At 44.6% G+C, this 13,551-nt stretch overlaps 1 protein-coding gene across 3 annotated transcripts; it reads left to right on the top strand.

Annotated features, from left to right (window-relative positions):
- Positions 1-5,457: 5,457 nt before the first annotated feature.
- Positions 5,458-12,412, top strand: LOC119274432 (ADP,ATP carrier protein ER-ANT1-like). 3 transcript variants are annotated; one of them, XR_005135150.1, is made up of 7 exons: positions 5,458-5,790; positions 6,929-7,297; positions 7,384-7,872; positions 8,215-8,339; positions 10,783-10,886; positions 11,032-11,136; positions 11,615-12,412. XR_005135150.1 is itself a non-coding variant. In XM_037555137.1 (3 exons), exons 1-3 carry the CDS (start codon positions 5,500-5,502, stop codon positions 7,696-7,698), a joined length of 975 nt encoding a protein of 324 aa, XP_037411034.1. In that variant the 5' UTR covers positions 5,458-5,499; the 3' UTR covers positions 7,699-8,132. The 3 variants fall into 3 exon arrangements, 1 of the variants encoding a protein (XP_037411034.1); XR_005135149.1 differs by having other exon boundaries at positions 10,783-11,136; XM_037555137.1 differs by lacking the exons at positions 8,215-8,339; positions 10,783-10,886; positions 11,032-11,136; positions 11,615-12,412 and having other exon boundaries at positions 7,384-8,132.
- Positions 12,413-13,551: the final 1,139 nt, after the last annotated feature.

The raw sequence follows: 13,551 nt of genomic DNA, 5'->3' as shown, positions 1-13,551 counted from the left end.
CACACACACCTCCGCACCAAGTGATACACTTAGCCCATTATTCAATTACCCAAGTTTGATTACAAGAATTTTCCACTGCACCAAACAAGAAAAAAGAAAGAAAGAACACTACACAGACATGGTTGCTTCACGCTTCCTCCTCAAGGTTATTTTAGATTGTGGTTGAGCACAAGACGGAACATGGTAACTGAACTCAGTGTAAGGAGGTATCCTTGATTCCCATATCACCAATATAAAGTCACCCTTGGGACGAACAGAGGGATCATCAATGATGTCTCTAATCTTAATCTTGGGTAGTCTCCTTTCGGAAACCTCAGCTTCAGTCCGAGGAGGCATAAGGTATAGGGGAGCAGCAGGAGAAGGAAGAAAGTTGGTGAAGTCGACAGGACATTGTCTTTTGAAACGGTGTAAAAGATGCTCACCAAACATGGACAAGTTGTTCTTTGTCACATTCTTGAATCTCTTAAACATGCAAACCCAGTGTCGGAGGCTTAGATTCGTCCTCAACCCATTGGTAAATGAATATGCTGCAACAAATGACCCATCACACAGTTTGATGAACTCTCCTGCCAACAATGTCAACTTTGGGTGGTCCTCACTCCGTGAACTTCCAAATGCTAGTGTCTTGAAGAGGTAAATGTACTCCTCATCTGGTAATCTACTTAGGTGGATTGGCTTCACAGTACCATATCTCTTCAAGCTTTCCATCCTACTTATGATTATAATCTTACTTCCTATGCTCATGGATGTCATTGCCCAGTAAAAAGGTTTCCACTTCTCATCGTCAACATCTGAACGAAATTCGACAATAACCAGTGTTCTTCCTGATGTGCATGTTTCATTCTCTATCCTACAGAAATTGTCTTCATTAAAGTGCAAAATTGAAAAGAAGTAACTGCGGATGTTCTCATCATTGCATACATGAGCTACGAGAGTCTTCTTCCCGACTTGGAAGCCGCCGATGATGGCAAGCACAGGCGGAGAACCAAGATGGAAGTGTTGTAACAAGAAGTTGACAACTTGTTGCTTCTCGGTCCAGCGACCGAACATGAAGTTGTTGATGTAAAGGTATGAGTCATAGGGTCTGCGAAACATGGGTTGGCACCCACCCAAAAGTATAACAAACTCTGTGATATTAGAAACGGCAGTCTCTAAATTCAACAAGGCCCCTTGTAGGTCGCAGTTGTTATAAACTTTGTGATTTGGTACATCAGTGTTTGTGCGGAAGCGCTTCAGGGCAGTGCCAAGATATGATGCAAATGAGCCAGTATCCATCACTTCCTTGGAGCCCTCTTTGTTTATGAGTTGGTTGCACTTGAAAGTGTCTAGCGCATAATAACCATGGTACATAGCCCTAGCTAGCATCTTCAGTTGTAGAAGCATACCAGAGTTGGTGATGTACCGTGCATCTGCCTCCTCGACAACCATTTGAGCTCTTAACAGGAGTTGCTGCAACCTCTCCACATCCACATGCGTCTCCTCTGAGCATGTGAGGGCTGTGTATCTGCTTACCAGAAAGGAGAAAAATCTGCTAACAAGGTCACCTGTAACCGCAGAAAGAACCGCTTCCATCTCGAAAACTCTAGGTTGAGACTAAAGGAGATGAAGCAAGAAATTATTTTGGTTTTCAGCTTGTAGAGGAAACTGCTTTGGTTTTCACCTTGTAGAGATAAGGTTCTGAGCTATTGTCTTCTTTAAATGGATGCCATGGTATTGCCGTGTAGCATGAAAGACCAATTGGGTGCGTTCTTGGTGACCAGTCCACGTCAAGGTGGAACTAATCTCAAGCGTAATTAAGGTAGAGGCAGTTCACATCACGGATGCATCTTGATATTTGAAAATGTCTAAGTCATTGGGGAAATGTGAGCCCATCGTTCAACTTTTAGTGACAGGGCCTACACTAATCTGCTGTCCATTTAGTAGTTGTGTCTATGTATTGCCGTGTAATTAGATTAGGAAAGCAACATGTGTAAGTCTAAGTCAAATCATTGTAGCCACTATCCAGATTCTCGCAAAAATAATAATAAAAAAATCATAGGACTCCTTTGGTTCGTAGGAATTCTATATGATAGGATTTTCAAACAATTTTCTTCTTTGGACCCCTTTGATTTGCAGGAATAGATATTCCTACGTAAGATAGGAACCAATCCTTGACATTTAAAAAAAATAAACATTAGCCTAGAGTCAATGGAAAAATTTCTATCCTATGCATGAAATATCATCTCTTTCTCTATAAAAACTAAGGTACGTGTCATTTTACTTAAGGTAGAGGCAGTTCACACCACGGATGCATCTTGCTATTTGAAAAAGTCTAAAGTCATTGTGGAATTGTGAGCGCATTGTTCAACTTTTAGTGACAGCTGGCCTACACTAATCTTCTGTCGAATTAGTAGTTGGGTCTAAGTATCGTCCTGTAATTAGAATATAAGGAAAACAACATGTGTAAGTCTAAGTCAAATCATACTAGTAGCCAGATCCTTGAAAAGAAAAAACATAGGCCTCCTTTGGTTTGTAGGAATTCTATAGGATAGGATTTTTAAAGAAAAACTTTCTTTGGACCCCTTTAATTTGTAAGAATGGATTCCTATTCCTATGCAATATAGGAACTAATCCTTGACATTTTAAAAGAAAAAAAAACATTAACCTAGACCCAATGAAAATTATTTTATTTTATGTGTAGAAGAAAGGTGAGCTATGTATTTATACTTCAACACTATGCATTAGATGGCATCTCTTTCCCTATAGAAGTTAAAATACATGTCATCTTATTTTCTATAACGGGATTGCTAAATCTCAGTCGACTGAGACTTACCAAGTCTTAGTTGACTGAGACTTAACCAAGTCTTAGTCGATGATATATTCGTAGGATCTTACGTGGAGATCCGTGCAAAAGTTTTATTTTAGTTTTTTCTTTCTTCTTTTTATATGTTTTGTCACTTCACTAAGACTTGGTTAAATATCAGTCGACTGAGATCTAGCCACACCCTTTCTATAATTTTTTTGTTCCTTGGATGTTCCTTTGGTACGTGTGTAGCACGTGTGCCCTGTCTATGTAATAAAGTTGCCTTTTATCGACAAAATATGTCAAGTCCTTGTAAATCAAGGTCATAGGATCCAAGTTTCATGTGCGCGTGCATATATATAAGCACAATGGATATGACTTTGTACCGTAAAATTGAGAAATAAAGGGAGGTAAAAAGAGACACGAGGCATGGCTTTGGTATAGTTTACAAGCGTGGGTGTTTACGAGCTTTTGAGTTTTGATCTGATCGATTCTCGATGAAGCTTAACATGGTCTACACCAATAATGAGTAACTACGTTTTCAAGGTCTGCTGGTCCGCAGTTGACTTCAGGACGTTGACATGGACGAAGCGGATGGAAACAACATTCTAAAAAAAAACACGAATTTTTTTGCCATGGAAGAAGATGCATTTGCAGTCACAAATTTACCCCGACTGCCATAGGGCACTGTAACCCACTTCTCTACTTGCTCTAGTTGATGACGAGGAGGTCTCTAAAGAGTGTGCTAGTTTAGTAACTATAGCTAGTTTGATATGTAGAACCAGTGAATGTTTAGCGAATTTTGTGTATGAATGACATCAATGTTTGCACGAATGTAGCATCCTTAGTTCCCTATCTTTGTGTCGAATGCCATCCATATGTCTGAATGAACATGTCTATCGTCCCAGCTTTCTAATCCCCCCCTCTCATTGTGATCCCATCTCGTCCTTTCGTTCCTCTCAATAGATGTTCACCAAAATAGGATGTTCAACATCACAAACTTAGGAAACATTCCAAATGAAAGTATTGTTCATGCCTACAACAAACAAATTTAAATGGAATCTAGATGTCCAACAATGGCACTTTGAAAGAGACCTCCTCAGTGAGGGAAGCCGACCGTGTTGGTGATCCCACTCTGCCTGAAAGCAAAACATATTGGAAGTGTACAATTGCTCGTCAAACTCCACGCCACAAAATCATCCATCTCATGTGACATCAGCGCGATCACTAGGATATGCCTCACATTGACAACCCCGATAGAGATTCATTCCATTCTTTTTTTTGAAATTGCATCCCATTCCCACTCTCTGGGAAAAGCACTCAACAGATCTGAAACCGAGCCGCCTCCCGGGCCGCTCTCGATGTCTCCTGAGGCACTTAGCCGCAAGCAACCTCGTCCTCCTCCTTGACGACGTCGGTGGTGGTCTCCACGGCGGGCCGACTGACATTGGTGGGCCTCCCCACTGCGCCTCCCTCCCCCATCCCTCCTCTAGAACTTTGATTTGGCTTCGTGGTCTGCTAACACCGCACTGCTCTCAATATGGTTGGCTTGTGGGTGTGGCTTCTCCATGCGGGTGACGGTGCGGTTAGTCGCGGTCCGTTGTTGCCGGATGCATGGCCGAGCTCGTTTGGCAGCCTGATGTAGATGCGGCGCGGCTCTCCTGCCGCTCTTGCTTTAGCCCTGACGCGACTTGAGTGACGGCGCGTTCAACCGACTTGCCGTATGTGTGTGCGGTGCATGGCCAGTCCGTAACCTGGCAGCTACTAATGCGACGGACGAATGGAGAAATGTGAGGTGCCATCAGGATTGGTCCTTGTTGACTACTCCGCACTGCGGCAGCAGTCTCGCTGCAAATTGCGGGGGTCACCTAATGGTCTTTCTGAGGATTTCTCACAGCCAATCGCTTGAGCGTCACTTCCTTCATGAAGGGGTTGTTGTTAAAGAATCTCGCCGTCCGTTTGATTTCATCAGATGGTTGGTGCGGCCATGATAATTATTGTAGTTTGTCGATTGTAGAACCCGATTGCTTTTTTCCCCTCGCATACGCATAACTTTGGTATTATCAAAATTTACTATTTGTCGGCCTGTTTTTTTATGTATGCTAGTGTTTGTTGTACGCATTCTAATTTAGCAGAGACTGGATGCGTGTTCTTTATGTTTGTTTCCTCTTAATGCTTCTCATTCCATTTTTAAATCAATAAAATCCATCCTTTAATTTTTTTAGGGAGCCTAGTCCTGGCCATGGGCAGCCCGACCCGAACGGCCCGGCCCGAAAAAGCCCGACCCGACGCTACTCCTGGCCCGGGCCTAGATTTTGAGCCTAAAGGCCGGGCCGGGCCCGTCGTTTTTGCATTTTCCTAAAGGGGCCCGGTGGGTTTTACGCGTGCGGCCGGGCATGGGCCCAAAAGCCAGGCCCGATGGCCGGGCCGGGCTGGGCCTGGGTTTTTTGCGTCTGGCTTGGCTAGGCCCACCCCGAGGTATAGCCAGGGTATAAGGGAGCCCATTCTAGGCGCCGGGCTCTCGTCTTTCGGCCGCTATCACTTGGGCAAAGCCCAGAAGCCCACATGGAAGAAGGCCCAGTTAACTACATGCGAGCATCGTTTTGTTCTTTTCTTCGTCCCGGCCTTCGATTATAATCACAAAAAAATGAGGCCATGGAAATCCCCCACGCCGCGCACCACCACCAACTCTCGCCCGCGGCGCCGCTCCGCCACCAATGGCCGCCGCCGACGCCCGCCCGCACCCGCATCGCCTCCGGTCGCCCACCAGGGTCGCCGCGGACTTCGCCATGGGCGGCGCGGCGGCGGTGGTGGCCAAGACGGGGGCGGCGCCGGTGGAGCGCGTCAAGCTGCTGCTGCAGAACCAGGCCGAGATGCTGCGCCGGGGCGCCCTCACGCGGCCCTACCGCGGGATCGCCGACGCCTTCGCCAGCGTCCTCCGCGAGGAGGGCGCCGCCGCGCTCTGGCGTGGGAACCAGGCGAACGTCATCCGGTACTTCCCCACCCAGGTCAGCCCCCCCTCCCCCCCTTCATCCCCCCCTTGATCCATCCACATTCTCGACTGACGAATCCACCCTTCTGATTAACGGACTCTCTGAATCATGATACGTGCCATGCCTGCATTCAGGCAGGCTCCAGCAGCAGAATTAACAAGCAACGCAATCCTACTTGTGCATCGAACAATCTAGTTTTAGTCATTGATTTAGTGTAGAAATGTGCTGAGGCAGTGGATCGGGTGAGGCGTATTTGTTTAGTAATTCGCTGCACCCACACGTATTTTGTGTGGCCCTCAAACTTGCTCACGGCTCTGAGGTAGTGAGGTGTTGTCTGACTGGCTGGTAGCTCTCAACTTTTTCTCACCACAGAATCTGTAGTGTCTTTCGCTTTCATAAGGCCAGTTATAATTTTATATCTGGCACAGGGAAAGCAGGAATGGCTCAGAATCTGATGGGTCATGTGTGAAGAGCACTGCCAGATTTATCACGAAAAAACAGAGGCGTCGTCGTGTCTTCAAAATGATACAAAATCATTCCACCCCTCGCAATATGAATAATCAAGGCTCCACACTCACACCACAAAGGCACGCACTGGTGTCATAATGGTTATGCAGCTGAATCGTACTTGGTGGAATACTGTTATCTCTTTTCTGTATAACCAATCGCCAAATATCTATAGCATATTCCTGGTAATGGAAGATAACAGGTGTCTATCACAGAACAAACTTATGCTTCCACTGTTACAATTATTTTCTGCAGGTTTTGTGAAATAGCTAAGAGTGAGAACTCTGTTCCCTTTCATGCTGAACCATCAAACATGACCCTGAGCACCATGTTTATACCCTCGGCACGTGTACCAACCAGGGATTCTGATGGATGCTGTACATAATTGCATTAGAAAAATAGCTAGTGTGCGGATAGTTTACTATTGCAGAAAGAACTTATGCTCCTGCTGTCACAATTATTTCTGCAGGTTTTGTTTAATAGCTAAGAGTGAGAACCACATCCCATTTCATGTTGAACTATCAAACATGACTCAGAGTACATGTATACACCCTTAACTTGTTGATGTGAGGAAACACTCTGCTGTCATCGAAAACTTTCCTGTTAAAAAATGGAATGAAACCTCACTTGTGCACCTTCTGTGCAGGCCTGCAACTTTGCATTCAAAGGCTACTTCAAGAGCTTCTTCGGCTATGACAAGGAGAAAGACAGGAAATGGAAATGGCTAGCTGGAAATGTAGCATGTGGCAGTGCTGCAGGAGCCACAACATCATCCCTGCTATACCATCTGGATTATGCACGGACGCGGCTAGCCACTGACGCGATTGAATCCCGAGCTAACAAACGTCAGTTCAGGGGGTTGCTAGATGTCTACAAGAAGACACTTTCAACTGATGGCATTCGTGGATTGTACCGAGGCTTCAGTGTGTCTATTGTGGGTATCACTCTATATCGGGGTCTTTATTTTGGCATCTACGACACCATGAAACCTATTGTACTAGTAGGGCCACTGGAGGTACCGTCATTCCTGTGTAATCTGCATCTCACAGATGAGGTTCCAGAAGACCAGTTTGACACAATTATTATTGGATGCTTTTGCAGGGAAATTTCCTGGCCAGTTTTGCCTTGGGATGGACAATAACTACATTCTCCGGGGCCTGCGCCTACCCATTTGATACACTCCGACGAAGAATGATGTTAACTTCAGGGCAGCCATTCAAATACAGGAGTGCCTTCCATGCCGTAAAACAGATAGTTTCCACCGAAGGGTTCTTCACTCTATTCAGAGGGGTCGGTGCAAATATCCTCTCGGGAATGGCAGGAGCTGGAGTTCTTGCTGGGTATGACCAGCTCCAACGGTTTGCAGGCCAGCATGATTACAAAATTGAGAACAAGATGAAAGGGGCATTGAAATGATGTGCATATGATGGATCTGCATGTGCCTGGGAAGATCCTTGGGTTTTCAGGTTGCGCGCTGGCCAGATGGGATGTGTTGTGTGAGCTACAATTACCGAGCTCACAGAGCAGAACTTGAAATGCCTGCAAGAGTTAATAGGAATGAATTGATCAGCACAGCAACATTTCCTGGAGGTGAATTTTCCCAGGACAAGAGATGGCATCAGGGTGCAATAGATGATTCGTTTCTATACAAAGTTTTGAATACCATAACGACTAGATCTTATTCTTGAAGTGTAAATTAATATGGTTTCGAAAGCTGATGTCCCCATGTACACTATTAATGTAAACTGTAAATAGTACTGTAAAGAATAAAGAGTTTAGGGCCTCTTTGGTTCAAAGGAATTTCGTACCTTGTATTAGGTTTGATCCATTTATCCATACTTGGAACATTAGTTTGCTGTCACACCTTTGCTGCATTTTCTGTAATAACTAAGACTGACATAAGCCATTGTTGTCGTTGTTGTGGTTTTTTAGGGTACATTGTGGTATTTTTTGATTGATCAGGCGTCAAGACTCTCCTCGCCCGGCCTTGTTGATCGCTTAGAAGGCCCAACTAATGATGATTTGTAGGCTTCCGCTGAGACTGGAATAAATCTGAGGTGAGCTTCATTTTGCATTGTCCTTTGTTTTGGCCTTTGATCATACCACAAACTAGATCATGGAATTATCATTTTCAGTGTAAAACTCTCTATGTGGCTTGCTTGTTTTGAACAAGTATCTAGCGCCATTCTGAACAAGGCTTTTCACCACATATTAGTAGGTTACAAGTCGTTCTGAACTTTCAGTTCAGCTGGTGTAGCATTTCACTTCTGCACCACTGATTCTTCAGGATCTATCACAATTCTCAACTGGAACAAGTGGCAAGTTATCTGGTGTGAATTGCAATTTACTCTAGAAAATTAAGTTTGATTGGAATTTAGTGTTTTTAACCTCCACTGACAATGACTTTACTTTGATAAATTAGACTGTAATTTTGTCAAATTGTTTCCCCTGCATATATCCAAAGAACTAGGCAGTTTAAGCTTCTTAAAGAATTGCAAACATGCATGCAACACACACTTTAACTTGACAATCGTAATCAGTACTTATAGTGATAATACATCGAGTAGTTCTTGATTCACAACTGTAAGAAGTAAAACATAAAATAAACTCCACAAGTTTGGCTATAATATGAAAGAAAAGAACACTAGAGAGAAATAATAGCTTCACGCTTCCTCCGCAAGGTTGTTTTAGGCTGCTGTTGAGCACAATACGGGACATGGTAACTGAACTCGGTATAAGGAGGTATCTGTGATTCCCATGTCACTAATACAAAGTCACCCTTAGGACGAAGGGAGGAATTCTCAATGATCTCTCCAATCCTTATCTTAGGTAGTTTCCTGGCTTCAGTTCGAGGAGGCATAAGGTGTAGTGGAGCAGCAGGAGAGGGAAGAAAGTTGGTGAAGTCTACTGCACATCGTTTTTTGAAACGGTCTGATGGATGCTCACCAAACATTGACAAGTTGTTCTTTGTCACATTCTTGTATCTCTTCAACATGGAGAGCCAGAACTGAAGGCTTAGATTTGTCCTCAACCCATTGGTAAGTGAATATGCTGCCACAAATGACCCGTCCAACAATTTGATGAACTCTCCTGCTAACAGTGTCAGCTTTGGGTGGTCCTCACTGTGGGCACTTCCAAATGCTAGTGCCTTAAAGAGGTAGCTGTACTCCTCATCTGGTAATCTACTTAGGTGAATTGGCTTCACAGTACCATATCTAGTCAAACTTTCCATCCTACTAATGATTATAACCTTACTTTCTGTGCTTATGGATGTCACTGCCCGGTAAAATGATTTCCAGTCCTCATCATTGACCTCTGAAACAAATTTAACAACGACCAATGCCCTCCCTGTGCACCTTTCTGTTTCTACCATATGGAAGTTGTCTCCATTGAAGTGCAAAATTGAAGAGAAGTAACTACGGACCTTTTCATCATTGCATACATGTGCTACCAGAGTTTTCTTCCCGACTAGATAGCCACCGATGATTGGAAGTACAGATGGAGAAGCACGAGGGTTGCGCTGCAACAAGAAGTTGATAACTTGTTGCTTCTCAGTCCAACGACCGAACATACAGTTGTTGACATAAAGATATGTGTCATAGGGTCTGCGAAACATGGGTTCACACCCACCCAAAAGTATGACAAACTCTGTGATATTAGAAACAACGGTCTCTAAATTTAACAAGGCATCTTGAAGGTCACAGTTGTTATCAACTTGGTGATTCGATACACCAGCATTTGCACGGAAGCGCTTCAAGGGAGTGGCAAGATATGAGGAAAATGAGCCAGAACTCATTACTTCCTTAGTGCCCTCTCTGATTAGTTGGTTGCATTTGAAGGTGTCTAGTGCATGATAACCATGGTACATAGCCGTAGCTAGCATCTTCAGTTGCAGAAGCATACCGGAGTTGGTGATGTACCTCCCATCCGCCTCCTCGACAACCATCTGAGCTCTTAGCAGGAGTCGCTGCAACCTCTCGGCATGCTTCTCCTCCGAGCATGGTGCTTCTGAATACCTCCCGATCAAAAAGGAGAAGAATCTGCTAACAAGGTCACCTGCAGCCGCAGACAGAACAACTTCCATTCTGAGAACTTTTGGTTGAGTGACTACTGAACTGAAGGGGAATGCTGATGTTGAACTAGAAAATTGTTTTGGTTTTCACCTTGTAGAGATCAGGTTTCGAGGTGTATATAAGGTGTGGTTGAGATAGATGCATGCATGGCATTGCCGCGTACCGTGAAAGACCAGCTGGTGCCTTTCCGCTGGCCAATCTAAATTTGACGCGGGATCAATGGTTAGCATAAGGTGGAGGTAGTGCACACCAGAAATCCATGGTGGGATCTTAGGAGGTCTAAATCGTTGTGGAGCTGTAAGCACATTGTGTGTTTTAGCTGCAAGTCTACAGTCTACAGTCTACATAGTACAACGTGTTGCTTTTTTGCAGATTCTCCCATCTTCGGTTGACTGAAGGTCTTCGGTTGCATGACTTTCTTTTGCAGAAGTGCTCTAGCTGCTGTGACCTGATGGTTGTCCGTACAGGCAGTGGCCAAGTGGAGCTAGCAGGATGCCACTATGAGGCAAAGTGGCAAACAGAATAGACTAGGTGAGTTGCTGAACCCAAAAAACATGGGTGGGTGGCCTGGGCTTCAAAGACCTTGAAGATAGATTCAACATCATGATGGTAGCACCTGAAACATGGGTGGGTTGCTTATAGAATCGCTGTGCTGCCCTCAAATTCTCATGGACAGATACTGTTGGAATTCTGGTGTTCAGCAAGCTGAAGCAAAGTAAGGAATTTCATTGCCTGAAGAAGCATCCTGCATGGAATCTGGTAGATGCATGACCACCGACAGGTACTCCAAATCACAAACTTTCTCTTGAATTTTTTTATCACTACTTGAAATCACTCTACATGGCTTGCTTGTAGAACAAGCATGAACCATCCCTTGAAGTACCTGAAATTAATTAATTAGACACATATAGATCTCTACCACATACTAGTTGGTAAAAAGTTGCTCTGAATTTTTAGCTGGGGTGTAGCAGCATTCCACTGCTGCACAGACAATTCTTTAGACTCGGTCTCAACTAGCATGCATTAGTTGTAGCACTACTTTATTTTTGTACATCAATGACCTAACAAGAGTAGAGGGGCCTTGACTGAAAGTGATTCAAAGCACTGATCATCTAGCATGAATCACGGGATTCAAAGCACTGACGAAGCGTACTTTGTCTCATACGGATGGGTGTCAGCTGGATCTCGTTCCCACGCATGTCACGCATTATCTTCGTGATACTGACAGTGATGCTCTCGGTGCTGGGCGCAACATATAGGGAACCGCCGTCCTCTGTCGGTGGCCACCCGTCGGAGAGGGTGGTGCTGCTGACCTGGAAACGCGAATATTGCTGCCAATCCATGTCGACGTTGCTCGAGCCAAGTTGGCACCTGAACTTGCACCCCTTCTCCGTGGTGGCGGCGGCATCAGGATCTACGCACAACACTGAGGCGGCGCTGCCGTAAGGTGGCGGCACCGGAGTGAACTTCACCAGGAAAAAGGGACTCCTGTCTCGCCTGTGGAGAACATGCACTCCTGCTTTCACCTCCAGTGTGAGCTTATCATTGTACTCGAACTCAGTGGATGGCCACATATGACCGCTGGTAAGATGAGCCAGGAGTGCGACGGTGGAGCCGGCGAAGTTGCAGCCAGGTTCCGGACAGAAGCATGGCGCATGGGGGCATGACTTGCCATGGTCCTCCACCTCGTGATAGTGCGTCTTCACGGTGCACCCGTACGCGGCGTTGGCGCAGGGGATGTGGAGGGACTCCAGGATTTTTTCAAGTGCGTAGCATCGGTTGTACCCGCCGGGGAGGGAGCACGTGTTGCAGTTCTCCTTGTTCATGAGTCTGCCATGGCAGGGCGAGCAGATCGCATGCCCAACGACGCACTGTGTGTCAACAAGAAAACACATCATGATGTATTCTGAAGTCCTGTTTGAAAATGATGAGCATGTGAAAACAACAGTGGGAAACCATGCAAAACTTGGTTGACCAATTTGTTCTTGGAAATGTTGTGTGCAGGTGACAGAACTCACTACATAATCTTTGAACAAGGATACAATTCGCTCGCCACAGGTATCCCCAAGTCAAGGAGGCTCTCAATTTGTATTGTCATTTTTGGAGTTGAGGAGATGTTTTACTACAAGACTGTACAGAGGAAAAAAATGGTGATGTACGGTGTTTGTTGTAGGATGGTGAGTGATCTGATTTAGTAGGGTCCTGGAGGCAACAATGCACATGTTTTGCAGAGTTAATGTGGTTGTTTAGGCAGAAATACAATACAAGAATGGATCTGGAAACTGGAAAGAATTATCCACACCCTGCAGCCGAAAAGTACTATCGGTTTACACGGCAATAAGGTTGTCACTCACAGGTTGCTTCTAGCCCTGCACAAATTTCTTCAGATAGTTAGGATTCCCACTAAAGATTAAAAATCCTTGCTGGTGCCTACTTAGACAAAACGAAATGAGGGGATATAATGGTGAGAAATATGTTTTGTTTTGTTTGTCCCTTGGGTGTAGACACTGATCCCCTCTTCTTTACTCTGCCCCATGGCAAGCAGATATGTATGTATGTAGTTGATACAGTATGCATTTGATTTTAGCTGTACTCTGGTTGATACAGATCCAACTGCGATTTCTATTTTCTATTTATGATAGAGCAAGGTATGTGATTTAGCTAGCCGTTCCTTTTTTGGTTATACAGGGGCAGGGCAGAGGAGGCCAGTACTAGGCTATACGATCTAGCTAGCCGTTCCTTTTTTGGTTTTTGAAATCCGCGCTGATGCTCCCGTTTTTTTTCATTTCGGTTTTGGTTTTCCTCAACTTTTTGGTCGTATATTTTTATGTGGGTTGCTCGAAGAAGGTGATGATGTGGCTATTCTCTGCACCCGGGCTTCAGTTGTGAACGGTAAACTCGTTTTAAATAGTGAAAAATTCAAACAAATCCGAATAGTTTTTGTGATGCAATAGGCTCATTTGCGTGATGACCGTTCAAAATTTGGTGAAGTTTGTACATCCAGGAGCTCATGGCAAAAAGGATAAATTTCGGGTGTGTGAGAAACTTTTGAAAAGAACATTGTTCACAACCGATTTTATCGTTTTTATCACTAGCTCCTTGAATGTCTAAATACTCCGGAATTTTGCACCAACATCACCAATTTAAGCATCTTGCACAAAAAATATCTATTTTTTATTTTGCCAGTTTTTTTAAT

The sequence above is a fragment of the Triticum dicoccoides genome, chromosome 3B, assembly GCF_002162155.2.
Source record: "Triticum dicoccoides isolate Atlit2015 ecotype Zavitan chromosome 3B, WEW_v2.0, whole genome shotgun sequence".
Classification (NCBI taxonomy): domain Eukaryota; kingdom Viridiplantae; phylum Streptophyta; class Magnoliopsida; order Poales; family Poaceae; genus Triticum; species Triticum dicoccoides.
Note: the sequence above shows the minus strand (reverse complement) of the source record. Positions and strands in the feature narration are given on the sequence as shown.

Excerpts from the sequence above, each read along its gene's own strand:
- LOC119274432 (XM_037555137.1), top strand. The coding sequence starts at position 5,500 with ATGGCCGCCGCCGACGCCCGCCCGCACCCGCATCGCCTCCGGTCGCCC. Across the intron at positions 5,791-6,928 it reads TCCGGTACTTCCCCACCCAG|GCCTGCAACTTTGCATTCAA; the intron begins GTCAGCCCCCCC and ends CCTTCTGTGCAG. Across the intron at positions 7,298-7,383 it reads TACTAGTAGGGCCACTGGAG|GGAAATTTCCTGGCCAGTTT; the intron begins GTACCGTCATTC and ends ATGCTTTTGCAG.